Consider the following 22170-nt stretch of genomic DNA (forward strand, 5'->3'; position numbering starts at 1 on the left):
TGCACCCTCTTAGCTCTCCTAATTGCTTTTTAAGTTCCCCCTCTGTACTCCACTCCGGCCTCTACAGATTTGCTCCCTTTGTACCTGCAAAGACTCTCCTTTCTTTCTCACCCAGTCCTGAATATTCCTAGATATCCAGAGCTTTCTGTGCTTATTGTTCCCACATTTCACCCCAAAGGAAATATGTTGCGCCCAAGCTGTTCCTAATCTACTTTGGCCAGATCCTGCATTATTCTAATAAAACCTGCCTTACCCAATCCAAAGCCTTTTTTTGCAGTCCAAACATGTGCAGGCTAGGTGGATTGGCCATGCTAAATTGTCCCTTGATATCCAAACATGTGCAGGTGAGGTGGGATTATGGGGGGCCTGGGTAGGGGGGAGTGGGCCTGGGTAGGGGGGAGTGGGCCTGGGTAGGGGGGAGTGGGCCTGGGTAGGGGGGAGTGGGCCTGGGTAGGGGGGAGTGGGCCTGGGTAGGGGGGAGTGGGCCTGGGTAGGGGGGAGTGGGCCTGGGTAGGGGGCTCTTTTGGAGGGTTGCTGCAGACTCTACTATTAATAGGGTCTTAAACATCGAATCCCTGCAATGCAGAAGGTGGCCATACGGCCCATCGAGTCTGCACTGATCCTCTGAAAGAGCACCCTGCGTCGGCGCACTCCCCCACCCTATCCCCGTAACCCTACCTAACCCTCACAACTTTGGACACTAAGGGGAAATTTATGCACGGCCAATCCACTTAACCTGCAAATCTTTGGACTGTGGGAGGAAACAGGAGTACTAAAACCTCTTTTTTTCTAATAAATTTACAGTACCAAATTATTTTTTTTCCAATTAAGGGGCAATTTAGCACGGCCAATCTACCTAACCAGCACATCTTTGGGTTGTGGGGATGAAACCCACACAGACACGGGGAGAATGTGCAAACTCCACACGGACAGTGACCCGGGGCCAGATTTGAACCCGGGTCCTCAGCGCCGTAGCCCCAGTGCTAACCACTGCGCCACTGTGCTGCCCGTTAAAACCTCTTTAAACGATTGATTCTAACACCATCCCCGCAACAGCCACAAACTCACTGGTCTATAATTTCCTGCTTTCTGTCTCTCTCACCTCCTTAATAGAGGGGTAATATTTACCATTATGCAGCCTTTCCAGAGCCTAATGAACTTTGGGAAATTAACACCAACGCATCAGCCATCTCATTAGGCACCTCTTGTCAGACCCTCGGTTGAAGCCCATCAGGCCACGGAGACCTATCAGCCGCAGCGCGCTCAGTGCAATTTTCCCGGTGATTGTCATTTCACCAAGTTTCCCTTTCCACCCCCTGATTTACAGTTATTATTGGAATGGAAGCTGTATAATGGTTTAATGGGTGCTCCGGTTTCCGCCCACAGTCCAAAGATGTGTGGGTTAGGTGGATTGGCCATGATAAATTGCCCTTGGTGTTGGGTGGGGTTACTGGGTTATGGGGATAGGGTGGAGGTGTGGGCTTGGGTAGTGTGCTCTTTGCAAGAGCTGGTGCAGACTCGATGGGCCAAATGGCCTCCTTCTGCACTGTAAATTCTATATTGGGGCAGCACGGTAGCATTGCGGATAGCACAAATGCTTCACAGCTCCAGGGTCCCAGGTTCGATTCCGGCTTGGGTCACTGTCTGTGCGGAGTCTGCACATCCTCCCCGTGTGTGCGTGGGTTTCCTCCGGGTGCTCCGGTTTCCTCCCACAGTCCAAAGATGTGCGGGTTAGGTGGATTGGCCATGCTAAATTGCCCATAGTGTCCAAAATTGCCCTTAGTGTTGGGTGGGGTTACTGGGTTATGGGGATAGGGTGGAGGTGTGGACCTTGGGTGGGGTGCTCTTTCCAAGAGCCGGTGCAGACTCGATGGGCCGAATGGCCTCCTTCTGCACTGTAAATTCTATGATCCTCTATAGTGATGCTATTTGCCAGTGTGTGACCCACTGTTGTAGAATGGAGCAATCTTGGTTCTTGTTGGGGGTATTGTTTTGACCAAACTGAGGCCTCCCTTTGTCGTTTACAGGGTACAATGTATCTCTGCAGTTCGATCTGGAAAATATTCCATCCAACAAGGATGAAGTGGTACATCAGGCTGGCATGCTGAAAAGGAATTGCTTTGCCTCTGTCTTTGAGAAGTACTTCAACTTTCAGGCGGAGGGGAAGGAAGGAGAGAAACGGGCGTTGATCCACTATCGTGAAGACGAGACTATGTGAGTGTTCAGGGATGGGGAGAAGATGCAGTGTCTGGACAAGATTCATTTTACTGGAAAGCTGCCCATCTCCCACTTTGTCACTTTCAAACTGTTGCTCAAAACTCTTTTCCCATCCTCCGGTTTCTGTGCGTTTCTCGTTGGTTCGACTCCACGTAGCCCTTAATCACTGACCGCACCTTATCACAAAACCCTCTGCCTGCTAACAGACCCCAAATCCAACCTCTGAACCAGCCTCTGCTCCCGTCCCCGATCTAAATCGAATCTCCAGCCAGTGCTGCACGTGGTCTGAGATTACTATCCCCGCGTACTCTGCCCACACCAGAACCTCCCGGCTCACCACAAAAACTTCAATTCTGGAGTATACCTTGTACATATGCGAGAAGAAGGAGGACTCCCTCCCCCGGGTTCTTAAGTCGCCACGGGTCCACCATACCCATCCTTTCCATAAACCCTCCTTCGCCATCCGCAGCCTTACCATTGACCTGGGACTCGACCTGTCCACCCTCTGCACCAGCACACAATTACAGTCCCCTCCCATAAGCAACTGGTGCATGGCCAAGTCCGGATTACTCCCGACAACCCCCTCACAAACCCCACAATGGCCCAATTCGGTGCGTATGCATTCACCAACACCACCGGCGTCTCCTCCCAACACCCCGCTCACCATCACACATCACCCACCCAGGTCCATCACTTCCTTCGCATTCACAAACCCCATCTTTTCACTCCACAGAATGCCCCTCCCTCCCGTGACTTTGAGTCAAACCCTGAGTGAAATGCCTGACCCACCCATCCCTTGCTCAGCTTGACCTGGTCCCCCACACGGAGGTGCGTCACCTGCAGATTTTGTTGAAAGCTCTGCTGAGCTCCCGGGCTCTCTTCTGCTCATCCAACAACACAAATCTCACACAGGGTAGTGGGTACCTGGAACTCGCTGCCGGAGGAGGTGGTGGAAGCAGGGACAATCGTGACGTTTAAGGGGCATCTTGACAAATACATGAATAGGATGGGAATAGAGGGATACGGACCCAGGAAGTGTAGAAGATTTTAGTTTAGACGGGCAGCATGGTCGGCACGGGCTTGGAGGGCCGAAGGGCCTGTTCCTGTGCTGTACTTTTCTTTGTTCTTCCAGCGAGCTCTGTAATGGCCAGTATAATAGGGAACAAAGAACGGAGGGAACCAGCCTGCTTTTGGCTTTGGAATCAAAAATAGTTCAAAGGGAGGTTCAAAAAGGTGTAGCCTGCCCTGTTAATCAAAGATGTCCCACCCTGAAATAATAGTTACAATGGGAGACCAGAGGCAGGGAATCCACAACACCCAAGTCAAGCATAGACTAAAACCTTTCCAGCAAACCATGGCAGGTGCCGTTTTAGATTTGGAATATTAAACTCGGTTACAAACTCGCATCGTAAAATCTATAGAATTCCTTATAAATTCGATCTGAATGGATCCTGGGACCTTTGATCTCCAAGGTTTTGGGGTCAGCATGACCAGATCAGGTGTTTGTAGCCCAATAGATTCCGTCATTAACTGACTCTCAGTCCAGCATTCCTGCTGTCCCACTTTGTGTATGAAGTAGTCTTTCATCCCAAATCTCTACTGACACCAGCTGCACGGTTCTGTTGCGAGACCGTGCAATCTCCTGGACCCTCTGTACCGCTCTGTTGCGGGACCGTGCGCTCCCCTGGACACTCTGTACTGCTCTGTTGCGAGACCGTGGGATCCGCTGGACCCTCTGCACCGCTCTGTTGCGGGACCGTGCGATCCCCTGGACCCTCTGTACCGCTCTGTTGCGGGACCGTGTGCTCCCCTGGACCCTCTGTACTGCTCTGTTGCGAGACCGTGGGATCCGCTGGACCCTCTGCACTGCTCTGTTGCGGGACCGTGTGCTCCCCTGGACCCTCTGCGCCGCTCTGTTGCGGGACCGTGCGATCGCCTGGACCCTCTGTACCGCTCTGTTGCGGGACTGTGCGATCCCCTGGACCCTCTGTACCGCTCTGTTGCGGGACCGTGCGCTCCCCTGGACCCTCTGTTGCGGGACCGTGCAATCGAATGGACCCTCTGTACCGCTCTGTTGCGGGACCGTGCGCTCCCCTGGACCCTCTGTTGCGGGACCGTGCGATCCGCTGGACCGTGCGATCGCCTGGACCCTCTGCATCGTTCTGTTGCGGGACCGTACGATCCCCTCGACCCTCTGTACCATTCTGTTGCGGAACCGTGTGATCCCCTGAACCCTCTGTACCACTCTGTTGCGGAACTGTGCGATCCCCTGGACCCTCTGTACCGCTCTGTTGCGGAACTGTGCGATCCCCTGGACCCTCTGTACCGCTCTGTTGCGGGACCGTGCGATCCCCTGGACCCTCTGCACCGTTCTGTTGCGGGACCGTGCGATCTCCTGGACCCTCTGCACCGTTCTGTTGCGGGCCCGTGCGATCCCCTGGACCCTCTGCACCGTTCTGTTGCGGGCCCGTGCGATCCCCTGGACCCTCTGCACCGCTCTGTTGCGAGACCGTGCGATCCCCTGGACCCTCTGTACCGTCCTGTTGCGGGACCGTGCGATCCCCTGGACCCTCTGCACCGTTCTGTTGCGGAACTGTACGATCGCGTGGACCCTCTTTTATATGTTTACATTCGGAGGGGAAATTGCTTTTGTGGAGCATGTGATTGATCTGTGAATCTGCTGCCTTCCAGGTATGTGGAGGCCAAAAAGGACCGAGTGACGGTGGTCTTCAGCACAGTATTCAAGGATGACGATGATGTTGTGATTGGGAAGGTCTTCATGCAGGTAGGAGGAGCTGGACAAGACAATTGACAACTGGCTCACCCCCACCAGCAACTCCATACGCCTGAGTCAAGTGTGACCCTCAAGCCACCCCCGCCCCCCCCCCCCTCTCCACACCCGAATACCCCCATCCGTGAATATGCCTTTGTTATGACCCTCACCCCCCCCCCCCCCCCAGCTTGCTTACACCTCGCCCTGAGCCATGTCCCCTGCATGTGGTGAGAGCATGGACCTATCAGTGACGGTTCAGTCTAAACTCTTCGCTTAATTCAGGGTTTTTTGAAGTCAGCTGCACTTTCTGTGAAATGGTCTCACTTTTGTCCGGCTTTACTGTAATTACTGGTTGTAATTTGAAACTCTTCAAACAGCAGAATGTCAGCTCACAGTTGACTGGAAGCATGCCAGAGTGAGGAGCAGAATGTGCAAAAGCCAAAACACTGATACTCTTTTTATCAGTGAAGAGAATAGCTAAAGTAAATGTTGGCTCTTTAGAGGACAATACTGGTGAGGTAATAATGGGGCACAGAGACATGGCGGAGGCACTGAACCAATATTTTGCCTGTCTTCACGGTAGAAGATAATGAACATTTCCAAAAACTACAAGTAATGCAGAGGAACTTGGTGCAAAAACCATCATTAGGGAGGTGGTATTGAACAAACTGGTGGGATTAAAGGCAGATAAGTCTCCAGGACCTGATGGCCTGCACCCGTGGGTATTAAGGAGGTGACAGCAGAGATAGTGTATGCAGTGGTTATGATATTTCAGAATTCCCTGGATTCTGGAAAGGTCCCGGTGGATTGGAAACACTTTAATGTGATGCCCCTATTCAAAAAGGGAGAGGGGCAAAAAGTAGGAAACTATAGACCAGTTAGCTTGACCTCCGTGATGGGGAAGTTGCTGGAATCAATTAGTTAGGAGGAGATGAACATTTGGAAAGACAAAGCTCAATCCACCATTGTCAGCATGGTTTTTTGAAGGGCAAGTCATGCTTGACAAACTTGCTTGAGTTCTTTGAGGATGTAACCAGCAAGGTAGATAATGGGGAACCTCTGGATGTGGTATATCTAGACTTCCAGGAGGCATTTGACAAGGTGCCGCATAAAAGAATGATTCAGAAGGTGAGATTGCAGAGGATTGGGGGTATAGCACTAGATTGGATTGAGGATTGACTGACTGACAGAAAGCAGGGGGTCGGGTTAAATGGGTCCTTCTCTGGCCGGCTGTAACTGGGGGTGCCGCAGGGGTCAGTCCTCGGACCTCAACTGTTTACAATCTATAGAAATAATCTGCAAGTGGGGTCAGAGGGTAACATAGAAAAATTGCGGATGATACTAAAACAGGTGAGTGAAGAAGAGATTTTACAGACAGATATAGATCGGCTCGGCGAGTGGGCTAAAATCTGGCAGATGGAGTTTAATGTAGATGAGTGTGAGGTTATCCATTTTGGCCGAAAAGATAGAAAGGCAAATTATTACCTAAATGGAAATCAGATTGAAGATGCGTCTGGGCAGAGGGATCTGGGTGACTTTGTTCATAAATCGCAGAAAGTCTGTACGCAGCTACAGCCTGTAATTAAAAAGGCAAATGGAATGTTAGTGTTTGTTGCTAAAGGACGGGAGTATTAAAGTAGAGAAGTGTTGTTGCAATTGTATAGGGTGTTGGTCAGACCACATCTGGAGTATCGGGTCCAGTTTTGGTCTCCTTATTTGAGGAAGGATGTGGTGGCATTGGAGGGAGTTCAGAGGAGGGTCACCAGATTGATTCCGGGAAAGAGTTGACGTATGAGGAAAGATTTAACAGTTTGGACTTGTACTCGCTGGAGTTTAGAAGGATGAGAGGGGATCTGATCGAGGTGTATAAAATACTAAAGGAATTGATAAAGTAAATATGGACCAAATATTCCCCCTTGTGGGGCAATCTAGAACGAGAGGTCATGGATTTTGGTTGAGAGGCGGTAGATTTAAAACTGAGACGAGGAGGAACTACTTCTCGCAGAGGATGGTGAATTTGTGGAACTCGCTGCCCCACGGTGCAGTGGAGTCCGAATCATTGAATGATTTCAAGAGAGAGATAGATATATTTCTGATTTTAAAAAAACGGGTTAAGGGGAAATGGAGAACAGGTACAGAGGTAGCTTTGAGACCAGGAAGAGATCAGCCATGATCTGATTGGATGGCGGAGCAGGCTCGAAGGGCTTAATTGTTGACTTCTCCTAATTCCGATGTTCCTATGATTCTCCTTTATTAATCAGAGGCAGGGTTATGGGGTGGTGGAAGAGTGTAGCTGGTGTCCATTCAAATGGCAACAGATTCCTCCATGTTCTTTGTGCTTTATTTAAATATTATTGTACACTTCCATTGTTATAGACATGTTGCAGGAACGCCAGTGAATGGGCCTGGACTTTCACTTCGACACTAGAGAGTTCCAGCAGCTGTGGGCTGTACCTGAGGAACACTCTTTGGTAGGGGAGCTGTACTCTGGGGAAATAGCAATATCGTGCACTGGTAGGAAAGGGGGCCAACATCTGAGCCTGGGGTGTGCGTGACTGTAAAACACATTAATGTGGGGGTGGGTGCACTCCCCCTGATGGAGAGTGGGACGAATGTTTGGGACATATTCAGTTCGGCCTATGTGAGGCTTTAGAACGGCTAAAGCTCCCCTTGCGCCCAGAAAGGTGATCGACAAATCTCCGGCTATGGAGCTGACCCCAGCCACTTCATCGGCTTTGCTGATATATTTTTTCCCCATTGTTGCCCTGTCTCAGGAGTTCAAAGAAGGTCGGAGAGCGAGTCACACAGCTCCCCAGGTTCTGTTCAATCACAGAGAGCCTCCGCTGGAGCTGAAAGACACGGATGCAGCAATGGGCGACAACATCGGCTACATCACTTTCGGTAAGTTCTGCCTCGCTGCCAGTGGGTGGCCGATGATGTTTCGGTGTGAGCCAAGATTCAGAATCTCCAATGTTCAGGTTGAGGGGAACCTTCTTGCCATTGGCAAGAAGGTTGGTATCCAAAATAAAGCTCACTACACTCTCCCCATCAAACACTCCCAGGACAGGCACAGCACGGGGTTAGATACAGAGTAAAGCTCCCTCTACACTGTCCCCATCAAACACTCCCAGGACAGGTACAGCACGGGGTTAGATACAGAGTAAAGCTCCCTCTACATTGTCCCCATCAAACACTCCCAGGACAGGTACAGCACGGGGTTAGATACAGAGTAAAGCTCCCTCCACACTGCCACCATCAAACACTCCCAGGACAGGTACAGCACGGGGTTAGATACAGAGTAAAGCTCCCTCTACACTGTCCCCATCAAACGCTCCCAGGACAGGTACAGCACGGGGTTAGATACAGATTCCGCCTGAAGCTTACTGTGTCATCAGCAAATTTAGCGAAGGTACATCCAGCCCATTGATCCAAGTCATTGATGTAGATTGAAAAAGGTTGAGGCCCCAGCATTAATCCCCGTGGCACTCCACTAGTTACAGCTTTCCAATCTGAAAAAGACCCATTTCCCCCTACTGTGTACTAGCTAACCAGTCCTTTATCCATAGAACATACAGTGCAGTATGAGGCCCATCGAGTCTGCACCGACCCACTTAAGCACTCACTTCCACCCTATCCCTGTAACACAATAACCCTTCCTAACCTTTTTTGGTCACTAAGGGCAATTTAGAATGGCCAATCCACCTAACCTGCACGTCTTTGGACTGTGGGAGGAAACCAGGGCACCCGGAGGAAACCCACGCACACACTGGGAGAATGTGCAGACTCCGCACAGAGAGTGACCCAGCGGGGAATCGAACCTGGGACCCTGGCGCTGTGAAGCCATAGTGCCATCCACTTGTGCTACCGTGCTGCCCTAATGCTAATATGTAGGGACTGACATATTAATATGTTAGTCCCGACACAGTGCAATCTTATGGCAGTGAAATATCATCTCCCTAAACCGGGCAAATTTGTTCAATACAGACAAATCATTCCAAACTAAACCACATAATATTTTTGCAGTGAAGTAACATCCCAGAATTGGTGTACCATTTGTGTTTTTGATATGGGAGCTGGGTTGTGTGCGGTGTTGTGAGGAGTCTAGAATCGGGAGCTGCATCCCAGTGCTCTGGTGCTGCTGTGACAGACTTTATCCCACTGACCATTTTTGTTTCTCTTTTGCCAGTGCTGTTTCCCCGACACACCAACCCCAACACTCGTGACAACACCATCAACCTGATCCACACCTTCAGGGATTACCTGCATTACCACATCAAATGCTCCAAGGTGAGTTGGCAGACCCGTGTGCTCCAGCGTTCCGTCGCTGCCCAGTGGTAATGAGCTCTGAGCTCTCTGCGGACGGGGCAGGAGCTGTCTCATTTGTACCGAGGACCCACTGCTGCTACCAACACTTTTCTTCCCCATGTGGAAGTCGGAATCCTGAACTGGGCATTGGAATGTTCTCGGGTCCTGTATATTTTTGACTGGATTGCAGGGCTTGGGGGTCATTCATTTAGGTAATGCATTTTGGAAGGTCTAATACAGGTAGGGACTATACAGTGAATGGTAGAACCCTCCAGAATATTTTTTTTTTTCGCTAAACAATTTTATTAAGACATTTTGGCATAGTAAACAACAACAATATAAAACAGTGTGCAAAGAACAATCAATATAGCGCAAGAAAACCAGCTCCCCTCCTACAAGGACCAGCCTAACTACCCCCCTAATCTACGTTACCCTAAACCCCCCCCCCCCCCCCTGCTGATGATTAATTTTCCGCGAAGAAGTCGATGAATGGTTGCCACCTCCGGGCAAACCCTGACAGTGACCCTCTCAAAGCGAACTTGATTTTCTCCAGACCGAGAAAGCTCGCCATATCCGATAACCAGGCCTCCGACTTCGGGGGCTTTAGGTCCCTCCATGCCAACAGAGTTGGTCGCCGGGCTACCAGGGAAGCAAAGGCCAGAACGGCAGCGCCTCTCTCTCCTGGACTCCCGGGTCCTCCGAAACCCCAAAAATTGTCACCTTTGGACTCATCACCACCCTTGTTTTCAGCGCCCGGGACATAACGTCCGCGAACCCCCAGTACCCCCTGAGTTTTGGACATGCCCAGAACATGTGGGCATGGTTCGCCGGTCCTCCCAAACATCTGGCGCACCTGTCCTCCAATCCAAAACATTTACTCATCCGGGCCACCGTCATTTCCAAGATGGCGCCAGAGCGAAGCGACTCTCTGTGAGCTCTCCCCATCAGATCCACTTTTTCTTCCCATGTACTTAATGATCTGTTGAACTGCTCGCAGAAAAATACTTTTCACTGCACCTCGGTACATGTGACAATAAAAAAAATCCAATCCAATGTGGACGACTGAATTGAATCAGGCTGAGCCGAGCGCATGTTGCGGTCGTGTTTACCCTACTCAACACCTCCGCCCATAAGCCCTCTTCCATCTCACCCCCGAGCTCCTCTTCCCACTTAAGCTTCAGCTCCTTGGATCTGCGTCTCCTCTGCTCCCATAAGTTCTTTATATATATCCGAGACCATCCCCTCCCCCACCCATCCCTGTCCTGGATCCCCCTAAGTGGCAGGATTGGGAAGAACAGAATCTGTCTGCGTAGAAAGTCCCGCACCTGCAAGTACCTGAACTCATTCTCTCTCGCCAGCCCAAATTTCTCCTCTAACGCCCTCATGCTCGGGAAGCTCCCTTCCAAGAACAAATCCCCCATCCTCTCAATCCCAGCCCTCCGCCATGCTCCGAACCCACCGTCCATATTCCCCGGGACAAACCGGTGATTGTCGCAGATTGGGGACCAAATTCTCTCACTTCCCCGACGTGCCTTCTCCATTGGCCCCAGATCCGCAAAGTCGCCACCACTGTAGGGCTGGTGGAGTACCGTGCTGGCGGGAGCGGCAGGGGTGCCGTAACCAGGGCTGCCAAGCTGGCGCCCCTGCACGAAGCAGCCTCCATTCGCCCCCAAAGTGCAAATCGAATAAAACAGAATAAGTAATAGACGCTTCCAAACACCCCGATCCAAAGACAAAAAGCCCCTGGCACCAAATACCTTAACTACCCTGTTTTCCAGCGAAAACTCAAATACAGGAGAGGAAAGGAGAAAAATCACAACACAAGAAAAAACGTGTAAACATCGCTCAGTGTCTTTTTAACACAAGTCCAAAAAGTCCTCAGTTCGGCACCAGCCCTTCTCTCTTGGCGAAGTCCATTGCATCCTCGGGCTCCTCAAAGTAATGGTGCCGTCCCTCGTGCGTGACCCACAGGCGTGCCGGGTACAGCAGCCCAAACTTCACCTGCATCTTAAACAGAATCTCTTTGACTTGCCTGTCGCCTGCCCTTCTGACCACCTCCACGCTTAGATCCTGGTAGATGCGCAAGACACTGTTATTCCAATGGCAGCTCCGCCTGCGCTTGGCCCACTGTAGCACCCGCTCTTTGTCCTGGAACCTGACCACCATCGCTCAAGGGGGGGGGCTCGTGGCCACCTTGCCAGCACTCTGTGCGCCCTGTCTCCCCCCCACCGGGCGAGGGAAGACATCATCCCCCAACAGCTTCTGGAACATGTCCGCCACATACGCTGTGGCATCCTCTCCCTCAGCCCCCTCCGGGAGACCAACGATTCTCAAAATCTGCCGACGAGACCTATTTTCCAGGTCCTCCACCTTTTCCAGGAGCCTTTTTTGTTGACCCTACAGCCTCTCCATCTCTGCCCCCACCACTGTTTGGTGATCCTCTTGCTCCTCCAGCGCCTTTTCCAGCTTCTGGATCGCCCGATCCTCGGCATCTAGCCTATGCTCCAGGCGCTCAATAGATTACTGGATCGGGTCTAAGCTGTCCCGTTTCAGCGCGGTGAAGCCCTCTTGGATGACCTTCAGCAGATGCTCTGTCGTTGGCTGGGCTGTCTGCACCGGGGTCCGGACATGGGCCATATTGTCCTCAGCAGCAGCTTCTACACTGCCCTTGTTTGCCCACTTCTTCAGCTGTTTGTGATTCTTTCTGCTTCTTAATTTCATACACCTATGTCTGGAATCAGTGCCTGAGTGCCTATGCCTTCAGATCCAGCGCTCAAAAGTTCCAAAAAGTCGGGGGGACATGTCCAAAAGTCCAACCGGATCGAGAGCCACCAAATGTGAGACTTACTCCTCCATAGCCGCCACCGGAAGTCTCAACCCTCGAGTATTTACAGTCAGAGAGATCTAGGTGTACAGGTCCACAGGTCACTGAAAGGGGCAACACAGGTGGAGAAGGTAGTCAAGAAGGCATACGGCATGCTTGCCTTCATTGGCCGGGGCACTGAGTATAAGAATTGGCAAGTCATGTTGCAGCTGTATAGAACCTTAGTTAGGCCACACTTGGAGTATAGTGTTCAATTCTGGTCGCCACACTACCAGAAGGATGTGGAGGCTTTAGAGAGGGTGCAGAAGAGATTTACCAGAATGTTGCCTGGTATGGAGGGCATTAGCTGAGGAGCGGTTGAATAAACTAGGTTTGTTCTCACTGGAACGATGGAGGTTGAGGGGCGACCTGATAGAGGTATACAAAATTATGAGGGGCATAGACAGTGGATAGTCAGAGGCTTTTCCCCAGGGTAGAGGGGTCAATTACTAGGGGGCATAGGTTTAAGGTGAGAGGGGCAAGGTTTAGAGTAGATGTACGAGGCAAGTTTTTTTACACAGGGTAGTGGGTGCCTGGAACTCGCTGCCGGAGGAGGTGGTGGAAGCAGGGACGATCGTGACATTTAAGGGGCATCTTGGCAAATATATGAATAGGATGGGAATAGAGGGATACGGACCCGGAAGTGTAGAAGATTAGTTTAGACGGGCAGCATGGGCGGTGCAGGCTTGGAGGGCCGAAGGACCTGTTCCTGTGCTGTACTTTTCTTTGTTCTTTATCAGTACTAAGGATGCCAGCGTAGCACGGTAGCACAGTGGTTAGCACTGCCGCTTCACAAACTCCAGGGTCCCAGGTTCGATTCCCGGCTTGGGTGACTGTCTGGGCGAAGTCTGCACGTTCTCCCCGTGTCTGCGTGGGTTTCCTCCGGGTGCTCCGGTTTCCTCCCACAGTCCAAAGATGTGCAGGATAAGTGGATTGGCCATGATAAATTGCCCTTGGGTTAGGTGGGGCTACTGGGTTATGGGGATAGGGTGGAGGTGTGGACCTTGGGTAGGGTGCTCTTTCCAAGAGCCGGTGCAGACTCGATGGGCCGAATGGCCTCCTTCTGCACTGTAAATTCTATGATTAGTTGGATTAACTGATCAAAGACCAGTATACTCCTGATGGGACAAATGGCATCCTGCGCTGCATGATTTGACGAAGCCCTTTGTGCCACCTGCTTCCCACACCATGTTATTGACTTACTTTGGGGGAGGTGGTTCTGTAATGTTCAATCAGGTGCTGGTATCAAGTAATCACTCTCTGCACTGGCTTGAGTGGTGAATATCGGTGACTGTTCCACCACCTGTGGCATCAGTGCACCTTGACCTATCACAATATCATGTCGGTTTAAAGGTTATGCAAGCAGCGTGAGCACCCTGTCACACTCCTCATGAGTGTCACACCTTCCTGTCGTAATTCCTGCAGCACCAACACCCATTTGCCATGAGCCAACGCCACAGCTAACGCCACGTAGGGCAGCACGGCAGCACAGTGGTTAGCACAATTGCTTCACAGATCCAGGGTCCCAGGTTCGATTCCCGGCTTGGGTCACTGTCTGTGCGGAGTCTGCACATCCTCCCCGTGTCTGCGTGGGTCTCCTCCGGGTGCTCCGGTTTCCTCCCACAGTCCAAAGATGTGCAGGTTAGGTGGATTGGCCATTCTAAATTGCCCTTCCGTTTCCAAAATTGCCCTTAGTGTTGGACTGGGTTATGGGGATAGGGTGGAGGTGTTGACCTTGGGTAGGGTGCTCTTTCCAAGAGTCGGTGCAGACTCGATGGGCCGAATGGCCTCCTGCACTGTAAATTCGATGATAATCAGTCCCTCTATAAGTTTGATGGACTGTACATATTTCTGAGGTTCAACATTGGGCTGGCTTGAGGGCAGCTGATATTTGAGCTGTCTTTATATTGCTTGCAGGCCTATATCCACACTCGCATGAGAGCCAAGACCTCGGACTTCCTGAAGGTCTTGAACCGGGCACGGCCAGAGACTGAGAAGAAAGAGATGAAAACAATGTCGTAAGTACTAGCAAGGAGGGAGGGGCCGGGAATCTTTTTCTTCCTTTATTCGTTTATGGGATGTTGGCGTCACGGGCCGGGCCAGCATCTATTACCCATCCCTGAGGGAATTTAAGAGTCAACCACATTGCTGTGGGTCTGGAGTCACGTGTAGGCCAGACCGGGTAAGGGCGGCAGATTTCCTTCCCTAAAGGACATTAGTGACCCAGATGGGTTTTTACAACAATCGACAATAGTTTCATATTTGTCACTAGACTTTTAATTCCAAATTTTTTTATTGAATTCAAATTCCACCATCTGCCCTGGTGGGATTCGAACCCATGTCCCCAGAGCATTTCACTGGATCTCTGGATTACTAGTCCAGTGACAATGCCACTACGCCACTGCCTCCCAATCTTCGCCCATTGTGATGCCAATCTGTCTGATTCACTGGGTTGAAGCTGGAGATTGTAAAAGGGCCCAACTCTCAACCCCGCATCTCCGGCCAGCCCACTCGGGGCCCCAGGGCTGTCAATGTAGGGTAGAACTGGAGGGTCTTGCTTTGGGAGGGGGTAGATTCTGGAGGGTGGGTGGAGGAGTGGAGCAGTGATCAAGTGAAGGAGCTGAAGCAAGGACATCTGAATGGCCTGTTGGAGCTTATTCTGCTGTAAATGAAGCATCACTTGTCAGTGCTTTACAAACCATATTAAACACTTTGATTAATAGATTAGGTCATTGCACTCCACTGAAATTGAATTCAGCCCATACAAAACCGTTCCTCAGACGAATAATATGAAGCAAACATCCTCACTTAACCACGACCAACAATAAGCAAACATCAGAGCTCCACATTGAATCACACCTGCTTTTAATGTAATAGGAACCAGAGTAGTTTTGTGATGCCACACAGTGAGCACAACTAACCAGCTTTTCCGAGGCATGAGGTAACAAACTAGCTGTGGGACTGGGAAAGCCGGGCTTTCACCCCTGACCCTGCTCTGAGGGAGGCCAATCAGAGCCTTGGGAATAGCCTCGGTGCCCACGGGATGGATGTCCATTGGGGGGCGGGGGGGGGGAGTAGTGTAGCAAATAAATCATGGAGAAGATCCCTGCTCCTTGTTTGAAATGTGTGAAGATGGAAAACAGCAATGAAATAAACTGCGGCGGCCCTTTGTCAAATACTTATCGACGGAAATTGCTGGGGCTTTTGAGAGAAACCTTTGTATCCTCACTGGCTACAGGAGTGGTCCTAGAGGACTGGTGAATAGCCACTGTTGTTCCTTTGTTTAAGAAGGGCAGCACGGTGGCGCAGTGGTTAGCACTGCTGCTTCATGGCGTCGAGGTCCCAGGTTCGTTCCCGGCTCTGGGTCACTGTCCGTGTGGAGTTTGCACATTCTCCCCGTGTTTGCGTGGGTTTCGCCCCCACAACCCAAAGACGTGCAGGGTAGGTGAATTGACCACGCTATATTGCTTCACAGCTCCAGGGTCCCAGGTTCGATTCCGGCTTGGGTCACTGTCTGTGCGGAGTCTGCAAGTCCTCCCCATGTGTGTGTGTGGGTTACCTCCGGGTGCTCCGGTTTCCTCCCACAGTCCAAAGATGTGCAGGTTAGGTGGATTGGCGGTGATAAATTGCCCTTCGTGTCCAAAATTGCCCTTAGTGTTGGGTGGGGTTGCTGGGTTGTGGGGATAGGGTGGAGGTGTTGACCTTGGGTAGGGTGCTCTTTCCAAGAGCCGGTTCAGACTCGATGGGCCGAATGGCCTCCTGCACTGTAAATTCTATGATCCCTTCAACTTCTAAATTGTCCCTTAATTGGAAAAAATGAAACGGGTACTCTGAATTTGAAAAAAAAAATAATAAAAAAGGGTAGCAAAGATAATCCAGGTAATTACAGGCTGGTGAGCCTTACGTCAGTGATGGGGAAATTATTGGAGCAGGATTTAGATTGTTTGGAGACTTGGGCGGAGAGATGGCAGATGGAGTTTAATCCAGACAAATGTGAGGTAATGCATTTTGGAAGGTCTAATGCAGGCAGGGAATATACAGTGAATGGTAGAACCCTCAAGAGTATTGAAAGTCAAAGAGATCTAGGTGTACAGGACAACAGGTCATTGAAAGGGGCAACTTACTTGTGACAAGGCAGTTGCCAATTAGGGCTAGTTTTCATTTTTGTTATTATTTATTCATTTTTTGTTTATAAAATAGGTCATTGTTATTTGTGTTGTTATAATATTGTGTAAAGGATGCACAGGATGCACAATGTACTGTGTTGGTTCACCAAAAATTTTCAATAAAATATTTAATTAAAAAAAAAGAAAGGGGCAACACAGGTGGAGAAGGTAGTCAAGAAGGCATACGGCATGCTTGCCTTCATTGGCCGGGGCATTGAGTATAAGAATTGGCAAGTCATGTTGCAGCTGTATAGAACCTTAGTTAGGCCACACTTGGAGTATAGTGTTCAATTCTGGTCGCCACACTACCAGAAGGATGTGGAGGCTTTAGAGAGGGTGCAGAAGAGATTTACCAGAATGCTGCCTGGTATGGAGGGCATTAGCTATGAGGAGCGGTTGAATAAACTCGGTTTGTTCTCACTGGAACGAAGGAGGTTGAGGGGAGACCTGATAGAGGTATACAAAATTATGAGGGGCATAGACAGAGTGGATAGTCAGAGGCTTTTCCCCATGGTAGAGGGGTCAATTACTAGGGGGGCATAGGTTTAAGGTGAGAGGGGCAAGGTTTAGAGTAGATGTACGAGGCAAGTTTTTTACGCAGAGGGTAGTGGGTGCCTGGAACTCGCTACCGGAGGAGGTGGTGGAAGCAGGGACGATAGTGACATTTAAGGGGCATCTTGCCAAATACATGATTAGGATGGGAATAGAAGGATACGGACACAGGAAGTGTAGAAGATTTTAGTTTAGACGGGCAGCATGGTCGGCACGGGCTTGGAGGGCCGAAGGACCTGTTCCTGTGCTGTACATTTCTTTGTTCTTTGATTCTTCGAGACAGGATTTACTCCCATTTGGAAGCAAGTGGACGTGTTAGCAAGAGGCAGGTTTTGTGAAGCTGAGGTCGTGTCTCACTAGCTTGATCGAGTTTTTCGAGGTAGTGACGAAGACGATTGATATGGGGAGGGCAATGGATGTTGTATATATGGACTTCAGTAAAGCCTTTGACAAGGTCCCTCATGGCAGACTGGTACAGAAGGTGTATTCACATGGAATCAGAAGTGAGCTGGCAAGATGGATACAGAATTTACTCGGGTCATAGAAGACAGAGGGTAGTAGTGGAAGGATGCTTTTCTGAATGGAGGGCTGTGACTTGTGTTCCGTAGGGATCACCGTAGGGGGGGTCGTGTCTCACTAGATAGTTTTTTGAAGTGGTCACAAAGATGATTGATGCAGGTAGGGCAGTGGATGTTGTCCATATGGACTTCAGTAAGGCCTTTGACAAGGTCCCTCATGGTAGACTAGTACAAAAGGTGTAGTCACACGGGATCAGGGGTGAGCTGGCAAGATGGATACAGAACTGGGTATGTCATAGAAGGCAGAGAGTAGCAATGGAAGGATGCTTTTCTAATTGGAGGGCTGTGACCAGTGGTGTTCCGCAGGGATCAGTGCTGGGACCTTTGCTGTTTGTAGTATATAGAAATGATTTGGAGGAAAATGTAACTGGTCTGATTAGTAAGTTTGCAGACGACACAAAGATTGATGGAATTGCGGATAGCGATGAGGACTGTCTGAGGATACAGCAGGATTTTGATCAGTTGGAGATTTGGGCGGAGAGATGGCAGATGCAGTTTAATCCGGACAAATGTGAGGTAATGCATTTTGGAAGGTCTAATGCAGGCAGGGAATATACAGTGAATGGTAGAACCCTCAAGAGTATTGAAAGTCAGAGAGATCTAGGAGTACAGGTCCACAGGTCACTGAAAGGAGCAACACCGGTGGAGAAGGTAGTCAAGAAGGCATACGGCATGCTTGCCTTCATTGGCCGGGGCACTGAGTATAAGAATTGACAAGTCATGTTGCAGCTATATAGAACCTTAGTTAGGCCACGCTTGGAATATAGTGTTCAATTCTGGTCGCCACACTACCAGAGGATGTGGAGCCTTTGGAGAGGATGCAAAGGAGGTTGACCAGGATGTTGCCTGGTATGGAGGGCATTAGCTATGAGGACAGGTTGGAGAAACTCGGTTTGTTCTCACTGGAACGACGGAGGTTTAGAATCGACCTGATAGAGGTCTACAAGATTGAGGGGCATGGGCAGAGTGGATAGTCACAAGCTTTTTCCCCAGGGTGGAAGAGTCAATTACTAGGGGACATAGGTTTATGGGGCAAGGGTTAAAGGGAGATTTATTTTTTTACACCGAGGGTAGTGGGTGCCTGGAGCTCACTGCCTGAGGAGGTGGTGGAAGCAGGGACGATAGTGACATTTAAGGGGCACCTTGACAAATACATGAATAGGATGGGAATAGTGGGATGTGGCCCCGGAAGAGTAGCATCACCAACAGCACAGATTCCCTCAACCACATGTCCAAAAACATCTGTGTGTCCACCAAAGCAAGTTTTCAAGGTAAATCTGAAAGAATAAGATGTTATTTTTATTCCCGCTTCCTATTACCCAATCAGGTGCAAAAATGGGGAACAGCCAGGAAGCCTGGGTGTGTCAGGAGTGCCTCTGTCTTCTCACAACCTTCAGTCCCTGGTCCACGGCGTCACCATTCAGCCCACAGTCAGTTCCTACTCTGCCCAGGGCGGTGTTTGGGGTCCTGTTCAGGACCCTGTGCTGTGTATACGCTGCTCAGAGGGAGCAATGTGACCCAACAGCTTTAAGTTTCCTTCCCTCCTGTGTCTTTGCATGCAGTCGCTCCCATTGGGAATCTCTGGAACTGTTCCACCTGCTTTGCATCCAGAATATTTGTGCATTGCATCCTTATCATTACAAAACATTTTGTGTGTGATTTGAATTCTGCTTTGCATTCTCTCTGAGCAAATGTGTTTTGTTGTCAAGCATGCTCGGTATCTGCATCACCTTTCATGCAGTTCACCCTCTCGTGATTCAAACAGTCCACTGCCTTTTCCAGTTACGCTTTCGCAAATTAAACCCCAAATGGGAGGAAATATGCAGTAACGGCAAGTGTGGTGTGAGATACTTATCTCAGTGTCACAGAGCGACAGACCCATCCCCACCAGTACTGTACCCCAGTGTTACCCAGCGACAGGCCCATCCCCACCAGTACTGTACCCCAGTGTTACCCAGCGACAGGCCCGTCCCCACCAGTACTGTATCCCAATGTTATAAAGTGACAGACCCGTCCCCACCAGTACTGTACCCCAGTGTTACCCAGCGACAGGCCCGTCCCCACCAGTACTGTATCCCAATGTTACCCAGCGACAAACCCGTCCCCACCAGTACTGTATCCCAATGTTATAAAGTGACAGGCCCATCCCCACCAGTACTGTACCCCAGTGTTACCCAGCGACAGGCCCGTCCCCACCAGTACTGTACCCCAGTGTTATACAGTGACAGCCCCGTCCCCACCAGTACTGTACCCCAATGTTACCCAGCGACAGGCCCGTCCCCACCAGTACTGTATCCCAATGTTATAAAGTGACAGACCCGTCCCCACCAGTACTGTACCCCAGTGTTACCCAGCGACAGGCCCATCCCCACCAGTACTGTACCCCAGTGTTACCCAGCGACAGGCCCGTCCCCACCAGTACTGTATCCCAATGTTACCCAGCGACAGACCCGTCCCCACCAGTACTGTACCCCAGTGTTACCCAGCGACAGACCCTTCCCCACCAGTACTGTACCCCAGTGTTATTCAGTGACAGACCCGTCCCCACCAGTACTGTACCCCAGTGTTATACAGTGACAGACCCGTCCCCACCAGTACTGTACCCCAGTGTTATTCAGTGACAGACCCGTCCCCACCAGTACTGTACCCCAGTGTTATACAGTGACAGACCCATCCCCACCAGTACTGTACCCCAATGTTACCCAGCGACAGACCCGTCCCCACCAGTACTGTACCCCAGTGTTACCCAGCGACAGACCCTTCCCCACCAGTACTGTACCCCAGTGTTATACAGTGACAGACCCGTCCCCACCAGTACTGTACCCCAGTGTTATACAGTGACAGACCCGTCCCCACCAGTACTGTAACCCAGTGTTATACAGTGACAGCCCCGTCCCCACCAGTACTGTACCCCAGTGTTACCCAGCGACAGGCCCATCCCCACCAGTACTGTACCCCAATGTTACTCAGCGACAGGCCTGTCCCCACCAGTACTGTACCCCAGTGTTGCCCAGCGACAAACCCGTCCCCACCAGTACTGTACCCCAGTGTTATACAGTGACAGACCCGACCCCACCAGTACTGTACCCCAATGTTACTCAGCGACAGGCCCGTCCCCACCAGTACTGTACCCCAGTGTTACCCAGCGACAGACCCCTCCCCACCAGTACTGTACCCCAGTGTTATAAAGTGACAGACCCGTCCCCACCAGTACTGTACCCCAGAGTTATGCAGTGACAGACCCGTCCCCACCTGTACTGTGCCCCAGTTTTATACAGCAACAGACCTTACCCCACCAGTACTGTACCCCAGTGTTATTCAGTGTCAGACACGTCCCACCAGTACTGTACCCCAGTGTTGCCCAGCGACAAACCAGTCCCCACCAGTACTGTACCCCAGTGTTAAACAGTGACAAGCCCGTCCCCACCAGTACTGTACACCAGTGATACCCAGCGACAGACTCGTCCCCACCAGTACTGTACCCCAGTGTTACCCAGCGACAGACCCATCCCCACCAGTACTGTACCCCAGTGTTCTAAAGTGACAGACCCGTCCCCACCAGTACTGTACCCCAGTGTTATACAGTGACAGACCCATCCCCACCAGTACTGTACCCCAGTGTTATACAGTGACAGACCCATCCCCACCAGTACTGTACCCCAGTGTTACCCAGCGACAGACCCATCCCCACCAGTACTGTACCCCAGTGTTATAAAGTGACAGACCCGTCCCCACCAGTACTGTACCCCAGTGTTACCCAGCGACAAACCCGTCCCCACCAGTACTGTACCCCAGTGTTATACAGCGACAGGCCCATCCCCACCAGTACTGTACCCCAGTGTTACCCAGTGACAAACCCGTCTCCACCAGTACTGTACCCCAGTGTTATACAGCGACAGACCCATCTCCACCAGTACTGTACCCCAGTGTTATAAAGTGACAGACCCGTCCCCACCAGTACTGTACCCCGGAGTTATGCAGTGACAGACCCATCCCCACCAGTACTGTACCCCAGTGTTGTAATGACAGACCCGTCCCCACCAGTACTGTACCCCAGTGTTATAAAGTGACAGAAACCTTCCCCACCAGTACTGTACCCCAGTGTTATACAGTGACAGACCCTCCGCACCAGCACTGTACCCCAGTGTTATACAGTGACAGACCCATCCCCACCAGTACTGTACCCCAGTGTTATACAGTGACAGACCCGTCCCCACCAGTACTGTACCCCAGTGTTATTCAGTGTCAGACACATCCCACCAGTAGTGTGAGACAGTGACGGACCCGTCCCCACCAGTACTGTACCCCAGTGTTATGCAGTGACAGACCGGTCCCCTCCAGTACTGTACCCCAGTGTTATACAGTGACAGACCCATCCCCACCAGTACTGTACCCCAGTTTTATACAGCGACAGACCTTACCCCACCAGTCCTGTACCCCAGTGTTATACAGTGACAGACCCGTCCCCACCAGTACTGTATCCCAGTGTTAAACAGTGACAGACCCGTCCCCACCAGTACTGTACCCCAGTTTTATACAGCGACAGACCTTACCCCACCAGTACTGTACCCCAGTGTTATACAGTGACAGACCCGTCCCCACCAGTACTGTACCCCAGTGTTATACAGTGACAGACCCATCCCCACCAGTACTGTATCCCAGTGTTAAACAGTGACAGACCCGTCGCCACCAGTACTGTACCCCAGTTTTATACAG

At 50.9% G+C, this 22170-nt stretch overlaps 1 protein-coding gene across 1 annotated transcript in view; it reads left to right on the forward strand.

Moving 5' to 3' along the window:
- Positions 1-22170, forward strand: part of arpc2 (actin related protein 2/3 complex, subunit 2) — a 64926-nt gene that overhangs the window by 37164 nt on the left and 5592 nt on the right. The window contains exons 5-9 of the mRNA XM_072468637.1: positions 2028-2214; positions 4909-5002; positions 7765-7891; positions 9177-9277; positions 14076-14176. Coding sequence (XP_072324738.1) covers positions 2028-2214; positions 4909-5002; positions 7765-7891; positions 9177-9277; positions 14076-14176 — 610 coding nt within the window. The remainder of the gene's footprint in view (positions 1-2027; positions 2215-4908; positions 5003-7764; positions 7892-9176; positions 9278-14075; positions 14177-22170) is intronic.

This window comes from Scyliorhinus torazame, chromosome 2 (assembly GCF_047496885.1).
Source record: "Scyliorhinus torazame isolate Kashiwa2021f chromosome 2, sScyTor2.1, whole genome shotgun sequence".
Lineage (NCBI taxonomy): Eukaryota > Metazoa > Chordata > Chondrichthyes > Carcharhiniformes > Scyliorhinidae > Scyliorhinus > Scyliorhinus torazame.